This window comes from Sinocyclocheilus anshuiensis, unplaced genomic scaffold (assembly GCF_001515605.1).
Source record: "Sinocyclocheilus anshuiensis isolate Anshui unplaced genomic scaffold, SAMN03320099.WGS_v1.1 scaffold524, whole genome shotgun sequence".
Lineage (NCBI taxonomy): Eukaryota > Metazoa > Chordata > Actinopteri > Cypriniformes > Cyprinidae > Sinocyclocheilus > Sinocyclocheilus anshuiensis.
In genome coordinates this window covers 1,334,468-1,353,096 of record NW_015555703.1, presented here as the reverse complement: position 1 = coordinate 1,353,096, position 18,629 = coordinate 1,334,468, and the positions used below count along the sequence as shown (strand labels likewise).

The 18,629-nt window shown below is 37.1% G+C and overlaps 1 protein-coding gene and 1 long non-coding RNA gene across 2 annotated transcripts in view; one reads left to right on the top strand and one right to left on the bottom strand.

The window, feature by feature from the left end:
* LOC107671743 (probable G-protein coupled receptor 158) overlaps positions 1-18,629 on the bottom strand; it is a 50,223-nt gene that overhangs the window by 9,413 nt on the left and 22,181 nt on the right. Inside the window, exons 4-8 of the mRNA XM_016464689.1 lie at positions 16,942-17,153; positions 16,667-16,735; positions 8,144-8,253; positions 7,778-8,016; positions 3,331-3,469 (exon numbers count right to left, since the gene is read on the bottom strand). Coding sequence (XP_016320175.1) covers positions 3,331-3,469; positions 7,778-8,016; positions 8,144-8,253; positions 16,667-16,735; positions 16,942-17,153 — 769 coding nt within the window. The remainder of the gene's footprint in view (positions 1-3,330; positions 3,470-7,777; positions 8,017-8,143; positions 8,254-16,666; positions 16,736-16,941; positions 17,154-18,629) is intronic.
* Positions 849-11,010, top strand: LOC107671744 (uncharacterized). The gene is made up of 3 exons (XR_001632244.1): positions 849-864; positions 6,597-6,599; positions 10,929-11,010. It is a non-coding gene; the product is annotated as an uncharacterized LOC107671744 (long non-coding RNA).

Sequence of the window (18,629 nt, the reverse complement as noted above, 5' to 3'; positions counted from 1 at the left end):
CATTCAAGTCCTTCTGAGTTTGAACTTACATAGAAATTATAATTACCACTGCTTTCAAATGACACATCTATTGCCTTCTCTTTTTTCACTTCTTAACAAACCCAGAATGCATATCAGTAACCTAACAAAATGAAGAGCAAAGAATTCACATTAGGTGTGTAATTGGTGTTTTATCTGTGTATTTTTTCATTCTCGTGCTGCCACAGAGAATGATGGGAAATGCAGTTGGTCGTACAAGTCTGTCTCCTCATAAATCAGTTAAATGAGCAGAATCTTCAGCAGCAATTGTGTCATCAACATTCACAATTACAGTTTATCACGAACAATACCAGTTTGATTCTGCCATAATTCTTAATTTCTTATACTGCCTTCAAGTGCACATGGGAAACTCAGAGTACCTCAGCGTTGGGCATTAGTTTTTTCAACATGTCACATCACAACTACATCTGAATTCAAAATGATGACAATTAATTATTCTCTCACTTATTTATGCATATCAAAACTCAATGTGTTACATAAAGCAAACCTTGTTGATTAACTTGCAAAAATAGTTATAATTCACTACAAATTGCTTTCTGCTCACTAATCTCTATAGATTACAGATATATGATATTAGTGTTTCCACAATTTGTTAAATCATCACCCCCTTTTCCATTGTCACAGCTTATGTATCATCTCACTCATAAACATTACTTCACTCAGACATTCATGTGTTTGGATTTCGCAATTATGATATTTCCAACTCTACTTGAAGGGCACAATAAGGAAAATACTAAATCACACCGGTAACTACAACTTTATGGTGGTGTCCATCTTCACTCAACCCATAAATACATTCATTCTGACATGACTTGAACGCAGCATGTGTCCTATTTTTGGGTCGTGTCCTACTAGTTGAGAACCAACGCTCAAGAGAGCACACGGCTTCAGAAACTTCCATTCGCTCGAGTCCGTGCCAGAGCCCACTCCAGTCCTTGAATCGGCTCCAGAGCCTGCTTCAGTCCTCGAATCAGCTCCAGAGCCCGCTCCATTCCTTGAAGCCTTTCCAGGGCCCGCTCCAGCCATTGAATCAGCTCCAGAACCTGCTCCAGTCCATGCATCTACTTCAGCTCCTCCCGAGGTGGTGGCTTGCGCTGTAGAAACTCCAGAGGCAGCGGCGTCTACGTGTGAACTCTCTGCCGGTCCAGCCGCGGTCAAAGAGGCCGCCTGTGAACCCTCTTATTGTCCTGTTATGGCTAAGGAGGCCGTCTTCGAGCTCTTCACCTATCCAGCTACGGCCAGAGAGGCTGCCTGTGAACCCTCAGATTGTCCTGTCATGGCCATGGGGACCGTCTGTGAACTCTCTGCCTGTCCAGCCATGGCCAAGGAGGCCGTTTATGAACTCTCTGCCTGTCTTGTTATGGCCAAGGAGGCCGTTTATGAACTCTCTGCCTGTCTTGTTATGGCCAAGGAGCCCGTTTATAAACTCTCTGCCTGTCTTGTTATGGCCAAGGAGGCCGTTTATGAACTCTCTGCCTGTCCAGCCATGACAAAGGAGGCCGTTTATGGACTCTCTGCCTGTCCCGAATTCCTGCCCAGCCTCCCTCTCCAGCGTCCTCTCCTCAGCTACCTCTCTTCCTCGGCACCGCTTCCGCTGGTTCCTGTCTGTCCCTCAGCTCATCCTCTGTGTGCGGTAAGCTGCGTGGATTCACTGCAGGACTTCCAGTCTCCAGCTAAATCATGGTTGGAGGATCCCCGTCTCTGCCTCCAGCCTCTGAGACCCGGACTCCACATCGGCCCTTCGACCCATCGGCTCCACCTTGGCTCCCTCATCTCCACCGTGGCCCGTCAGCCCACCAGTTCCGCTGGGCTCCTTCGTCCATCTGGCTCCGCCTTGGTCGGTCATCCACCTGCCTAAGCTTCGGGACTACACTACTCCAGCTTCGCTTCGTCCCTTCATCCCTCTGGCTCCGTTGGACTCCTCCCTCCCCTTGGCTCCACCTTGGTTCTCTGTCGCTCTGGCTCCACCACGGTCTTCCAGATCCTCGCTTGTGCCTCAGTCTCCTGAGCCATCAGCTCCACCATGGCCCTCCAGATCCTCAGTGTCACCTTGGCTCTGCGGCTCTCTGTCTCTGCCCTGGGCTCCTCTTCTACCGGCTCGTCTCCGTCAGTCGGGCCCCTCTAGTTGTTCTTGCTTCTCAGTAAATTTTCACCTTTTGATTATTACTGTTGTCTGTGTTGTTCTGTGTGTGATTTTAGTTTCCAACCCATTTTGGGTGAGTCTGCACTAGTTGCTAAAAGTCAGAGACAGTCTGTAGATTTTCAGCAGCTGACAGATTTCACAGAAAATTGTGTAGTGCATGTATGATGGGTGCAGACTCTGATTTTTTTTTTACTTCAGGCTATGATTCCATCCAGCCTGAGGATTTCAAACATGTTTTTTGTATGTTTTGTAATGTGTATTTTAAGCCGATTTTAGAACATATTGTTTCCATTTTTCATGAGGCTCCTAGTAATAAGGCGCATGATTCTATAGAGTTTATAGGCTTTATGCTGAACATCGCAGGAACAAACTGGAAAACAGGTCTCATTGGATCTGGAGAAATTGTTAATAGCAGTATGAACTGATGGCAATATCTATGGACTTTGTAGCTAACCTAGCTAGTTCTATTAGTTGTTGGCGTTTTATTCCAATATATTAATATCCAAATGTTGGTGAGAAGAAGAAAAATAAACTTTGGGATATCAATCCGCATATGTGATGCACATCTTGAGTAAAACAGCTCTATATTTAAAGAAACACATACAAAAGACCCAAACCAGAAGCGATGTGACCTGTTTTACAGAACATGGAAGTTTGTTGCACATAACCCACAGAACAAAAAGTCTGGTAGTGTGTAATCATTTAGCGTATGATGTCCTGTTTTTCACTGTAACCATTTACAAATTTGGCCAGTGTATGACGCCTAGTGTTTTAAAATCTGTTTTAAAATTTGAAAAAATTCGAAAAGTTGTTAAATTGCTAAATAAAGGCTAACTGAAAACACAAAGTAAGGGAAATGTTTGATGTAACCATTTTCAGCCATTTTCACCAGACATTTTTTTGTTTTTTGTTTTTTTTGGAGAAAGGTTTTTTTTTTAATTTTGTTTGTAACAGAACTCTTTGCACATGATGAACCTCAGAAAATCAGTTTGTATTTAATTTGCATTTCAGCTCTCATGTTATTCCTCAAGTATGGTGCTGCATTCCACTCACAAATGCAGAGAGCCGTCTCATGAATAAACATGGGAAGCATGTCATTTTAATCATGCTTCTGCCGTTGCTACTCATAACTAATGCACATTGCTCACCTAATGATGTGAAATATTGCAGAGATGAGGAGTTCATTATAATTGGCGACTGCCAAGTAGCGAGGCTCGTGGAAAGCTGAGGGAACGGTCCTTACAGCATAGCACAAATAGACACCCCACAGCAGGAACAGGAACTCCGCTGGAACAGGAACACAAGGAGACACAGCACAAGGCCGTCACTAATTATTTAGTGTGTCAAGTCTGGAAATTCCAGCTGAAAAGATGTGATTTCACACGGCCTGAAAGGCTGTTTCCCCTCACTCTCTCGTTTGCTGCATCACTCAAAGTAACACCAAGTCGACGGTGCATGAACATCTTGAAGGCGGCGTTTGAAACAACAACATTACAAATCCAAACGGAATTTGCCTAATCTTTAAACTCCATAATCATGCCATACATTTATATATTTGGTAACACTTTAGTGTAGGACCAATTCTCACTATTAACTACTTGCTTATTATCATGCATATTACTAGCACATTGGCTGTTTATTAGTACTTATAAAGCACATATTAATGACTTATTCTGCATGACCGTATTTTAGATCCCTTGATCCATCCCATACCTAAACTTAACAACTACCTTACTAACTATTAATAATCAGCAAATTAGGAGTTTATTGAGGCAAAAGTCATAGTTAATAATTAGTTAATAGTGAGAATTGGTCCTCACACTAAAGTGACCATATATTTTTTTATATCACTTATAAAACAAAATATATGTTAGTATTTGAATAGGCAAGGCAAGGCAAGGCAAGGCAAGTTTATTTATATAGCATGTTTGTGGTTATTAAGTCATTGATTAGAAATGATTTATTTTTTAGTTAATGAATGTTTAAAAATGCTAACTTGATGGCATTGCATTTTGTCTCAACAGCAATATTAGTTTGATGCATAACAGGCCGCAGATTAGATGAGTCAGCCGTACGGCTTAAGAAGGCCTTAGACTTTCTATCACGTGATAAAACAGAAATAGAGAAAAAAGTTCATTTTAGTTTTTTTTTTTTCATATTTTAAGCATTCATAATAATTTGTAAGCAGTAGTGTTAGGAATCGAGAACCATTTGTCATTCAGAATCAGTTTCTTCTTTTAAATACTTAAATCAAATAATTTTTATGTTTTTTCTGCATTCTTTCACCTACATGGACTGAAGAAAAATACTATGATATTTGCCGCATAGCTACTGAATCTACAGCGCCACAGCAAAATCATTCATTTTAGCTGATTTGTGGAATTTACAGTCTGATGTGAGTATAATGAGAGAAAATGGCTATAAATAGACAGCACAACTCAATGGTTGCATGCCAACATAAATCACCAAATGGTTCATTTTAATGAATCGGCCAAAAAGACTCACAAAGTGGCTGCAAAAATTAGCATACTTCCCTACTATTAAATAGGTGAAAAAACAGTTTGTGAAAGAGAAGTATGTCCAGATTCACATTTTTCATAAAACAGCAGGCAGAAAGTTTCTAGATGACCTACTATTTCTGGCGAGATTCTGAAGTGTGCATCTGATGGACACTTTACTATCCCATGAGGTCCCAGTGAAGAAAAGCAAATGGCGCTGGTAGGACACGACAATGACTATATGACAGATAATAGTACATCCATTTTACATTCATAATACTCACATTCATGCTATATAAAACATACTTTTTTACGATTGCAAAGTAAGTACTTATTCAGAGAGTTTTTGAAATTGCGTACTCACTTGAGTAGGTAATTTTTTGAATAAGTAGTTACTTTGTGACAGCAAAAAGAGTATGTTCTATAGTATGAATGTGTGTAGTATGAATGTAATATGGACATACTATATTCACCATGCTTTCAATGTCACATGACCTGCCAGCGTCAGTTGCATTGTCACTGCCATTCATAAATCCTCTCCCGTGGCCTCATGGGATATTAAAGAGTCCATTATATGCACACTTCAAAATCACAAAGGAAGTAGTAGGTAATCTGGGTCATACTATTTGCCTACTCTTTTATGAGTACTGTGAATTTGGACATACTTCTGTTCACATACTGTTTTTCGCCTACTATATAGTAGGGAAGTATGTGGTTTTGGATGCAGCCATTGGTCTCAAACTCATGACATGTGCTATAAGTTTTAATTATTCACATGTCTCACTGAACCACAAGCCATCAAAAGTACTTTAGTAATGGAATTGCTACAAGAACCAGAATCATAAAATGGAGCTGGATCTGAATCGCTACATTTCTTGAAAAAAATGATGATCATATTATTTTGTTTAGTTACTCTCATATCTCTGGAGGCAGTGGTTCTGTGTATATATATATATATATATTTATTTGTATTTTTTTTTGTCAGGCTCTACTTGTAAACTATAAAAGAAACTAGACTTTGTAACCACTCGTTCATAATCGAATCACTTTTCTATAAATAATATTTGAAACGCTGTAAAAAATTCCCACCTATTTAAACATAGTTTTTAGTTCAGTTGCTGCCTTAAATGTTTAAGTATAACCAACTTGGTTGTACAAGTCATTTTCAGACTTCCGACATTAAACGGTCTTAAAAAAAAAACACACAAAAACAATTACATTAAACTAACTTAAAAAGTTGAATTTCATATAACTTATAAAAAAAAGTTGAAACTGCTCAATTTATCTTGATGAGTTACAGTAATAAACCCAATTTGCCATGACTTACTGATCATATCATTATTTTCTTACAGTGTACTGAAGAATATATGTGCTATTTTAAAAACTGCATTTACTTTAATTTATTTTCACTGCTTCTACTGAATATTACAACATTTCTAAACTTTCAGTGAAAAAACAGATAATGGAAAAAAAAAGACAATAGTTAAGACAATTTTTGGTTTGTAATACAAAATATGCTTTTTAATAATAAACAAAACAGTGATACTGTTTTGCTGAACCAATACTGAAGCAGTCTTATTTTAGTGTCATTGAGATACTATTATAGATGTATCTGTTTAGTTCTCATTATAGTTTTAGTAAGTTTTGTGTTTTGTTAGTGTTTTTTTTAAAGTCTATATAGTTTTTATTCAGTTTTATTTGAGTTAAATATAACAAAATGAACAAACTAAAAAATAAGAGAACTGAGACAGTTTTGTGTCTTCAAAAAGGACAAAAAAGAGCAATAAGTATAGCTTATGTCTTTGTCCTTCTGCCACTGAAATAATGCAAGTGTCTTTGTTTGTGTGCATGAATAGATGTCATGAGTTTTCAGGCTGTCTCCATGCAGTTCCCCCTGTGCTTCATGCTATAAGCAGAAGGTACTGGAGCTGTCAGAGAGAACCGTCTCTGCATCACTGGCCACGTCTCACACCCTCATGCCTTAAAGTCTGTCTGGCTACACTCAGATGATCCGATTATACATCCCACATCTCTTCTGTCAAAGTTGCATCCATAACCCTGAGAGTTTGGCATTCTTGCCTCATTTTCCTTTTGTTTGAGGCTGCTGGTAGCAAAAATAAAGGAGGCAGTTGTGTGAGATCTTGACCTCTGCAATCTACGTCTTCGTGTTTTACTTGTTTATAATATTATTATAAAAATATATGAAGCATATATGATATCATATAATATTTGTTGCTGGTTTTTAAATCTGCATCTCATCTAATGTAGGGCTGTCAAAAACCAAAATTCGAATTTTTTTCGAATTTAGACTTTGTCTAAACTTTATGGACTTTATGGCGGTTTTCCCCATCCCACTGTATCTCATGTTTTAAAATGAAGAAAGTAGCTTACTCTTTGTAATTGGTTTTCGGTCCTTTGTATTAAACTATACATACAGGTGCATCTCAATAAATTAGAATGTCATGGAAAAGTTCATTTATTTCAGTAATTCAACTCAAATTGTGAAACTCGTGTATTAAATAAATTCAATGCACACAGACTGAAGTAGTTTAAGTCTTTGGTTCTTTTAAAAGAACCAAAGACTTAAACTACTTCAGTCTGTGTGCATTGAATTTATTTAATACACGAGTTTCACAATTTGAGTTGAATTACTGAAATAAATGAACTTTTCCACAACATTCTAATTTATTGAGATGCACCTGTACATGCATGGTGCTGTTTTTTTTTTTCTAATTGTTTAAGCAACTTTATTAATTATATATGGTTTATAAACATTATTTTAAACATTATGCACTTTTTTTCAAAGATAGTCATGTTATTTTATTACGCTTTGATGAAACGTGCATAATATTTTGCTCGATGCACCCTCTTGTGGCCTCAGGAGAGAAGCCAAAAGCTTTTTTTCCCCCTAACTGAAATTATGCCTTTTAAATTCGAATATAATTTGAATTTTGATGATATTTAAGTGGAAAATTCGAATTTAGTTTTTCAGTCATTTTGACAGCCCTAATCTAATGACATTTTTAATTGGGCCGCTGTCTGTATTTTGCTCTCCAATGCTGGTTATGGTAGAATAACTATAAGCATATGAACTGACCAGCAGCCATCATGTAGTCCCAGCTGTCCATCAGGCACATGCTGAACTGCAGGCCCTCTGGGGTATAAGCGATGTCAATGAGGGCGTGATGGGTGTCGTGGCTCTGGCATGCGGCTGAGGTCCAGGCCACTAGGAACCACACAACCACCAGCAAAATCACAGCAAGCAGACGCAGAACCCTCCAGCTGGTCATGTACGGGATCCGCTGGGCGGTGCGGGACAGGAACACCTTCAAAACCCTTGGTATGAGAAACAAGGACAGGACACAAATATGAAAAAGTGGTAAACTAAAGCAACACGTTTTTCTTATGCAGACTTCAGCAGAAACATGATTGTTTACTGTGAAGCTGGCGGCATTATTTGTACCTGTACAGTTTGAGAATCACTGTTCCGTAGACGATGGCAAATCCGAGCAAACGGACCCATCTCAGGAGAATACACCGGAAAACACTTGGATTAAAATACTGTATCATAACCTGGTGATACAAAGATAAAAATGAAAAGTTAGTAAGTTGACTAATCACTGAATTTCTTTTGCATTAATTTCTTTATATACTAAGGCTGTAATTGTGATAAGAAAAACACATCAGTTTCACAGTTCCACTGATGTTTTCAGTAAACAGAAGGTAGCTGGCTAAGTCTCTTGAAACCTGTCAAGAATATGTCATGTTTTACATTAAAAATCAAAAGAAAGTAGTATGGAATTATATTTTGCTAAAATAAAATGATTTCCACTTCAAATTCTCATTGCTATAATGTGAAAAAAAAAATCCAAAAATTGTGGATTTTGATTTGCGAGGACAACAGGGGATGGACCTTTTCACTGGAGGAAGCGTTTTTATGGATTATGGACTCGTATTTTTGCAACAGTATAACGTTAAAACACCTTTATTATAGTTTTTTTCTTACAAATACAGCTTTTTACTTAACAAGATGTTAACTGATGGACTGGAGTTGTGTGGATTAGCAAAAACAAAAGTGTTGCGTTTGTAATTTTGTTCAATGTACTTTTGCTTCAGCCTGAGGTTTATTCATTACACTTTTTGGTGTGAAAGGGCTTTTATATTTGCTATAAATAGAACTTCTTATATTAAAAACAATCAAGCCCTGCTTATATTGTGACGGTCGGGAACGAGCTGGCCGTGACATAAATTAAAAAGTAATGCGAAAGTAACGCAAAAGTAATATAACGCATTACTTTCCATAAAAAGTAACTAAGTAACGTAATTAGTTACTTTTTTTAGGGAGTAACGCAATATTGTAATGCATTACTTTTAAAAGTAACTTTCCCCAACACTGCAGAGGATCCATTGGCGAGCAAGTGATGCAATGCTACATTTCTCCAAATCTGATGAAGAAACAAACTCACCTACATCTTGGATGGCCTGAAGATGAGTAAATTCTTTGCAATTTTTAATTTTTGGGGTGAACTGTTCCTTTAATTGTTACAATAATTTCACAATCCAACAGTGTTAATGACATTTAAAATAGCCTAAATGTTCCTGACGCAAATTATTGCTTTTTTATTAAACTGAAATATGAAATATTTCATGACATTTGTCCAGATATAATTGTAAATTATACAATCTTTGTATGCATTTTCCCATTCAAAGGCTGTGCATGAAAATCAGTTCATTACTCGGAAACACATATCTTTCAAAACTACACAAATATGCACAATTATACTCATATTATTATGTGTATGAATGAAGTATAAGTACAAGCGTTCTAGATTGTCTTAGTTTAATCCTTGATATTTTTATCCTCCCGAGCCTGTGAAGTGCTCCCTGAATTCCTCATTATCTGTCAAGCCTGGTGTCCCTTTTGCTCTGTGCCTGTCTTATTTAAAGCAGCAGAATTAAATAAATAAATATTGGCTCGGACTTATGGAAATATGCATCTGTTCTTGTGTCTCCTAGGAGAATCACCAGTACAGCTTTCCAATCCACAGTCATCCTCTTAAATGTGCAAACAGCAAAACGGTCCCTCCAGTATAATCAAAGAACTCGCCATGTGCAGCTTCTAACCATAAGCAAGACTCAATTAGCAGCACTTCTCCTCTCTGATAAATAAATGAGCACATGCCTTTTTCACTCATTAGGGAAGTGAAAAGCTTGATGTACAGTAAGTCAGCCAGTTCATATTTTGATTAAATATACTGAACTGTCCACACAAGAAACTACTCCATCACTACAACCAAATTGGGAAAAATGCCTTTGTTATTTTCTTGTCTTAGTTCTGTTCGCTCTTCATCTTATAAACCTGCCTTATACTAGGCTCATTTGCAATGCACAGAAATGTTCACCAGCAATCCTGGTTAGAAACGCTGTCCAGCTTGATGAGGCATCATGCTGTTGCGTGGCAAAATACTCATGCAGCCATTTTTAGCACCAAATGCCATCATTGGTTTCTAGAAACTGGCTTAGAACAACTGTTCTATGTTCATCAAGCCTATTCTAATGTAAAAGCAGAAATGTTTCAAATGCACCCAGTTTATTGGTATAAAAAGAAGAAGAAAAAAAGAAAACTAAACTTGGTGTACAACCCTGGTATAACATATGGTATTAATGATTTCTGAAATAAATATATTTATTATTTGTTTTATTGGTCACACTTTATTTGAAGGTCCAGTTCTCACAATTACCTAACTATTAACTATGACTTTTGCCTCAATAAACTACCAATTTGCTCCTTATTAGGGTGTGCGTAGTGAGGATTAGTGGTTGAAGCGCATAGTGCTGAAACCTTATTGTAATTGTTAGAATGGCCAAGGATCAGCATTCTTCACCCATAAGTCGTAGATACTTGAAAGTTGGAGGGATGGTAGTGGCTGTGAATATCAATAATTATCAAAAAAAGGTGAACTTTCGAGTTCCTGTCGCGACGGGACACCAAAACATCCGTAAGGGGCGGAACCACTTTTACTAAAACACCTATAACTCTTGAATAGAAAGAGATATTTTTTTCCAAACATGGAACTAAGAGCTCAATCTGAGGTCAAATAAAAAAAAAAAAAAGTGGAATTTGGCCACTTGGTGGCGCTATTACAGGGGAAAACATAAAAAAGGTTATAACTACGCACCCCTTAGTCTGATTGGCTTGAAAATTGGTATGTTGTGTCTTTGTCCAATGTGCCACAAGTGTCTATGAGGACATTTGCGAATCTCAAAAAACATGGTCGCCATTAGACAATGAATTTTGAGCACCTATTAGACAAGGTTAACAGAGGCCGATCGGAACGAAACTTGGTGGGCATGTTTGACTCATGGCCCTAAAGGTCTGTAATAATTTAGAAAGAAATCGGCCACTAGGTGGCGCTAACGAGTTTTACGCTTCTGTAATCACATGGTGTTTCACACATCGACACAATACTCATATCATTTGATAGATCTCCTCATACTGAACAACTTTGCCTCAAGGACCACTGCTGTCAATCAAATCGTTCATTAAATATTCTCAATTATGTTAAAAACTTACTTTTGCGAACTAGTCCTAGGTTTTTCACCTAACCTCAATAAAGCCACAGCAGTACAATTCACTGGACTCTCTAGATCAGGGGTAGGCAAGTTCGGTCCTAGGGAGCCGCAGTCCCGCAGAGTTCAGCTCCAACCCTAATCAAACACACCTGAACAAGCTAATCAGTGTCTTCAGGATTACTAAGGCTATAGGCAGGTGAGTTTTTTTTTCAGGGTTGGAGCTGAACTCTGCAGGACTGCGGCTCTCTAGGACCGAACTTGCCTACCCCTGCTCTAGATCAATAATTATCAAACAAACTTTAACCTTCGCGTAGCTATAATGGGGTCATTTAGAACAGGGGCGTGGCTAAATATACACAAAAGCCTATATCTCTAAAAACTCAGAACTTCACGAAAACAGGTGAGCACATGCGACATAAGATTCTAAACAACCATGCAAAGTTTCAATGAGATCAGACCATAGCTGGCGCTATAACAATTAAAAAGGTGTCAAAAACATAATATTTATGTGGTAAATTAACTGAAATCACAGAAAATGTACATTTATTACGTATTGTTTCAGACATACACTTGATCTTCATATCATACAATAGATCTCCTCATTCTGATCAACTTTGCCTCTAGGATCACTGTTGTCAATCAAATTGTTCTTTAAATATTTGAGATCATTTAAAAAACTACTTTTGTGAACTAGTCCTAGGTTTTTAAAATGAATAAAATCAGTGCAGTACAATTCTCTGGAGTCTCTAGGTCAATAATTATCACAAAAAAAAATGCTGAACCTTTGCATTTTGACAGCTATAACAGTCATTTTAAAATATGGTCTTGATCTAGTGTACCCAAAATCTTGCAAATCCTAAAATAAAACTCAAAACTAAGTCAACTCATGCATCATATGGTTCTAAACAATCATGCAAAATTTTATGGACATTGGACAAAATTAGCACTATAATAGTAATAAAGGCTAAAAACACTATTTACTGTATATGGTAAATTCCCTGAAATTGCAATTATAACCACTAGATGGCAGCAGAGAACCTCATTGGCTCATTCTACTCACTACTATACTTCTTTTCTCAGGTTTTACTTTTGAATTTACATTTAGACATTATGAAATCATTGTTATTACATTTAAAAATCACATTTAGTCAAAGTTTACCACTTCATTTATACAGATATATAATTTTTACAATTATGCCACATGATTACAGTTAAACCTGAAAAAAAATGGAATTATGAACAGGAGACTTGCAGTAAGCATTTTGTTACCTATTAATTATTTCAAATATCTATATCTACAACAAAATGTGTGTGTGTGTGTGTGTGTGTGTGTGTGAGTGAGAGCATGCTTAGTGCTTAGTGTATTAAGTAATACAGCGTGTATTAAGTAATATAGTTTAACCAAGTAATATAGTTCATTACGTGTGATCGTATTCTCCATTGTGGATGTGTTCTGGTGTCAGCCATACATTTCACGTTGGCCTACACCCTAACAGCATAGAAGCCATAAAGGCCTTGAAGTGCTTGAACCCTGGTAATTGCTGCTTGCAGCTATATTTAATATAATATAATTAATATAACAACAATTATTAATATAATGCTCCTTATAAATCTAAAATATGGTCATGCAGAAGAAGGAAAATGTAAATGTAATTAAAATGTGCTTTGTAAGTACTAATAAACAGCCAATATGCTAGTAATATGCATGCTAGTTAATTGTGAGAATTGGTCCTTAAAATAAAGTGTTAACGTTTTATTTTTTGAAGCAGGGATGCATGATATCTTGTGATTGGTTAAATATTGTTATATTTGCTATGTGGCTTGTTTGGAGTGAATGTAATTGAAGTCCTGCTGTTTGTACATTAAGAAGTTTTTTTATTTTTATTTTTAGTATTCATTCGAATTCACATAACAGATATTTGTCAAAAATACAGAAAATACTAATTGCAAGCATTTAAGCATATGTCTTTACATCAAAACATTTTTAATTTTCCACAAAATGTGTCATTTTTAAAAACAAAAACTTTAGCTTAATATAGGTGATAAATTAGGTTCTTTGAAGTTCCCATTGTGTCTCCTGTCAGTACTTTAAGGCAGGGAGTCAAGGACAGCAACAGAAATGAAGCGACATGTTTGTATCATCAGACCGGAGACAAATAGGTGGCCCCTTTTTCCCTCAACACTCTGCCATTAATTAATCAGTGGATTTATTTTTAACAAGTTGCGCTAGAACTTGATGGACTTGTAAATAATGCATAGCGCTGCAAAGCAGAACAGCAGCATGTGGCAGAGCACGTCACCATAGAAAACACATGCAGCCATAGAGCATCTGAGTGCATGCACATATTTGATCACTGACAACTGTCGTCTGTTCTATGCAGAGCTCAAAATCAATCTGCTGTGCCATGAAAACTGAGTTCGTTAGAAATAGGGAACATGAAACACCTTTTGCAACCCTGCCTTGAGTAATGTGGCATGAAAAAAGATATTTAACTTGAAACACTTTATAGTAACTTTAATTGTGATCATATTTTAAAGCTTTGCTCCTCTCATATTCACTCCAAATTCAACTTCATGCTACATCTTCATTTCTGTTTCCTCTTTGCTCTTCCGCTCTATCCTTTCTTCCTAACTTGAATCCTGACTGCACACTTATTTCCGCTTTCTAAAAAGTCAATTCTAAAATAATCAGTGAATGTCATTTTATTTTGTGAATGTGAATAGAATCAGTGAAGGTTCAAGGCCCACTTTACCTGAAGCAGACCTCTGGCAATATGTACTTTTTTGCATTTTAATACGTTAACTGCAATAACAAAGAATACAAAGACTGTCAAAATAATAGAGCCAGGTGGTTGGATGGGAAAAAATGAAAAAATAAAATATCACTCAAAAAGTAAAATTGTTTTAGGGGCCTTACATGCACTAATGATCAAAAATGTGAATTAAGAAAATAAATAGGGTCAATTTTAATTTCATGTTAACTTCAGTGATCAGATCGATGACAGATGATATTAATTAGGGTTTTTTTTAACAATAAAAACTAGAATATTTTATTACTATTCTATAAAGGTTCATAACTATAATTCATGAACCTTTATGCCTTTATGATGCTGTGAATGCTTTTTATTGAAGCATGACATCAACTTACAACAAAGAAAAGTTCCCTGCTTTATTTTTTAGATATTGCTAATACCATTTTTGTAACATTTAGGGATAAACATCACTAAACCAGTGTTCTTTAATCTTTTTAAGGACAAGGATGTCTTGATGGATAGACAGCCAGAGCAGTGCAACTCTTGATTGAAATTGAGTGCTACATTTAAATCCTTGCCTATGACAACATGTATAATACCATATTTATGTATTAACTTACATTTCGAGGCTAATAAAATAATCACTTTTGATGTAAAAATCACATACCTGTACATGACATCTTAAGTTTACTTTTTATTGTTAATTGTAAATTTTTTTCAACAAAAAGAGGAGAAAAATATAGACCTCCAAAAATGACACTAAAATTCCCTTTAAGGCAAGTCATTTCACTCGGCGCAGCCATATTTGAAACGCCTCTCGCACAGCTATTTCAGTCATGCAAGTACGGCTCCTATCTCTTTGAATGGGGAAACATCAGATTCTCCAATACTGTTCACCAAGCTTACAATTAAATTTCAAATCACAAATGAAATCTGACAACAACCTATTGTTTCCCATGTTCAGATAGCGTTAAAAAAGCTTATTTTTCAGGCTAAATATGCGCTTGTAAATTGTGCGCTTAGAATAAACAGACGATATCGTTCGCTGGTGTGGACGCTAATATCGTTATCTTTATAGTTATCGTTCTTGGTGTGAACGGGGCTTAAGACTAAATTAAAACAGCTGACAAACTGCTGTAAAACAGCTCTACAGTAGATGATTGCCATTCCTCGGGTCAAGTCAGTTGATTTGATTCAGTTCAATGGCAGAGTCAATGTTACAAAGTTCATCAATTGCAAAACAAATTCTATCCAGCCATAAAGCAGCTCTAAAGAAGACAATTGTGTCATTTTTCAGATCAATTAAGTTCAGTGTTGATTCAATTCCATTCAATTAATCAAAATATGATCAAGTGAAGGAGATAAGCATTATAATAAAACATATCTAGACATGTGATGTAGTCGAGCACACTTTCTTATTCAAGAGCAGATTGAGGTGTCTGAACAGAGTGATGCTGCACACTCATAATCAGACCGTATTAGTCTGCTGCATCCTCCACAACCTCACACTCAGAACCGTCCTGGGGGAGATTTTTAATACATTTTATATGTTTGTGAACTTATCTGGTTTTCGATATTCAACAACTGACGAATTAAAAACACCGTCAGTGGGTGCAATCCATTCCTCAAATCCCCCATTTTGAAGTTCCCATCCCTACCCTGTTTCAGCCTCCCTCATCTCTCATATAAATGCAAGAGCTGTTGACTATCACAGATGGTCTGGAAGGTGTGCTTAGCTTAAGAACAGAGAAAAATACCACAGAGACAGGAGCACAACAGACGACGTGCCGGGAACGCAGAATCACTGCTGCCGAGGAAATCAGCTTTGACAGATTCAATTTTGAATTTACACAAGAGGGAAAAGGTATTCACAAATGAGATGTGATCAAATAGAGGGCATCTCCCATTGTGTCAAAGTTTCATTTACACAAGTAATCTAGTTATTACAGTGTGAAGACGCTCTGATGGGGTTTCACTTGGCCCTTAAGATACAACAGAACATGGAAATGTGACAAAAATTAGACATTTGAAATGGTTAATCTGTGTGAAAGCTGGTCAACGAATTCAAGCTGATATAAAAATAATGTCAGTTTCAACATTGAACAGGTTTATGTAATGCACTGCCAGCCGTGGCACAGGACCGAATGAAAAGCAGACCATTGCATTTCAAAGTGCCCTCAGGAGCAGAATGTAGCCTACAAATCAGTCAACTGAGGATAAAACCAAGAAATCATAATGGATTTTTACAGCTGCATCCTGGCTGCCTGGTCCTTCAAAGTTAACATGAAATTCAAACTGCCCCTGGTCTTATTGGCCGTGTTTCCATCTAGTATTAGATGCTTTGTGTGATCCGATCAAACATGGCCAGCCAGGATGCATTGCTGTTTCTACACCGAAAAAAATGTTTCATTCATCCAATTAAAAAAATGTAGGGTAATGATTCACATCTATATTTTTTAACTTGAGCCAATGAAAAATAAATAACTTGCCCTTAGGGCTGTCGATCGTGTCAAAAAGACTACGATACGCATTTTACCATCTACGCCACTGAAGCTGACGATTGTCTGTCGTCTTTTATAGTGTTGACCATCCTTATCACACATTTGTGGGTGGAGCTAATGTGAATAGATACTCCGTAAAAAAAATGTGTTGGAACTTACAGGGAAGTAGAGAAGTACAGATCCTGAAAGAATCGCTTCAAGAAGTATAAGACTAGATGCTTTGATTATCTGAAAAACACGAGAGAGAGAGAGAAGTAATAGGAGAGAATCCTGAACTATGACATTTTGAAAAGCAGTACTTGCCTTTCAGTTCAATAAACCTGCTCAAGCAGAAATCAAGCTCTAGTTTTTCTTTCAGGTAAGTCTAGCAGAATAAAAGCAGAATAGAGTACAAAGCCTTTCCAGACAAGATAACCGACAGTACATGTTCTTACCTTGTTGCGACGAAAGTGGTAGACGACGGCCATGCTGATGAGGTCCACGAGCATGCAGAAGCCCTGAAAGGAGACCATGGCGAGGCGGAGAGCCGTGTCCTCCTGAGCCAGACACGGGGTGTCGCCTGTGCAGAACGGACAGCCTTCTCGGCAGGGAAAACACCTCCCGGACAGTTCCCAGGATTCATCAGAGTACGTTCCCCGGTCTGATTCTAACAGGTGGATGACAAAGAACCATACTATGACATAATGTCTGCATTTTATACAGCGTTGTGACTGAAGGATTTATGCAAAACCATGTGGACTGAACTCAATTCTCATCAAACGTTACCACCATGAAACTGCTGAACTTGACCAATTGATAAGTGATTAATCGGAATGTTATACCAGGGATGAATGTTATTCAGAACTCTGAAACCTTTTTGTAGTTATAAATGATGTTTAAGCAGTGTTTGGGGGAAAGTTACTTTTAAAAGTAATGCATTACAATATTGCGTTACTCCATAAAAAGTAACTAATTGCGTTACTTAGTTACTTCTTATGGAAAGTAATGCATTTCGTTACTTTTGTGTTACTTTTTTCTCACCTGGACTGGGCTTGCTTATTTGTTTTATACAGCGTTGTGACTGAAGGATTTATGCAAAACCATGTGGACTGAACTCAATTCTCATCAAACGTTACCACCATGAAACTGCTGAACTTGACCAATTGATAAGTGATTAATCGGAATGTTATACCAGGGATGAATGTTATTCAGAACTCTGAAACCTTTTTGTAGTTATAAATGATGTTTAAGCAGTGTTTGGGGGAAAGTTACTTTTAAAAGTAATGCATTACAATATTGCGTTACTCCATAAAAAGTAGCTAATTGCGTTACTTAGTTACTTTTTATGGAAAGTAATGCATTTCATTACTTTTGTGTTACTTTTTTCTCACCTGGACTGGGCTTGCTTATTTGTTTTTTAATAACAAACACCCAAAAGTTATATTTTGGGTGTTATATATAAATTATAAAGTTAAGTAGGAGCCTTCCTGCAAAACTGTTCATCTCACTGCTGTTTAGGAGAAAGAATGGAGATATTGAAAATCTTCTTTATGGATTTATTGGTCAATAAGGCATGAAAAACATGGAAGTATATCTCTGCTGAAGTTAATGTGGAGTTCTTCTGAAGATCATTACGGTTGACCCACACTAGCTTCTGCTAAGAACCTTCTTAATCTGGCTTTGTCCAAAGTGATTTCTCCTGAGGGAGTGAAGTCAAGAAATAGTAACCTAATAATCAGGGGCGGACTTACCCATTAGGCAAAGGTAGGCGACCGCCTTGGGCCCCGAAAAGCCAAGGGCCCCCTAAAATGCTTTTCATATAGAATATGCGCATTAAGCGCAGACACGCGAACGTCTGCTGTTTACGGTGTTTTATACCACGACAACCGTGTACCTTTATGAGCAAAAATGACTGCGTATTTTAAGTTGTTTCCACTGTTAGAAAAAAATGCAAGTGATCGCACTGGCGCCTCCGTGTCCTGCAGAGCGCACTTCAGCTTCCACTCTCCTCACAAACGATTGGATATGCGTCTAACAGTGCTCATTTATATAGGTTAAACACTTTAACTAACATTGTGATATACTTGAACTGTTTTATATCTATAGATTTTATTTTAGGCAAGTCCTGATGATTTGAGAAGGC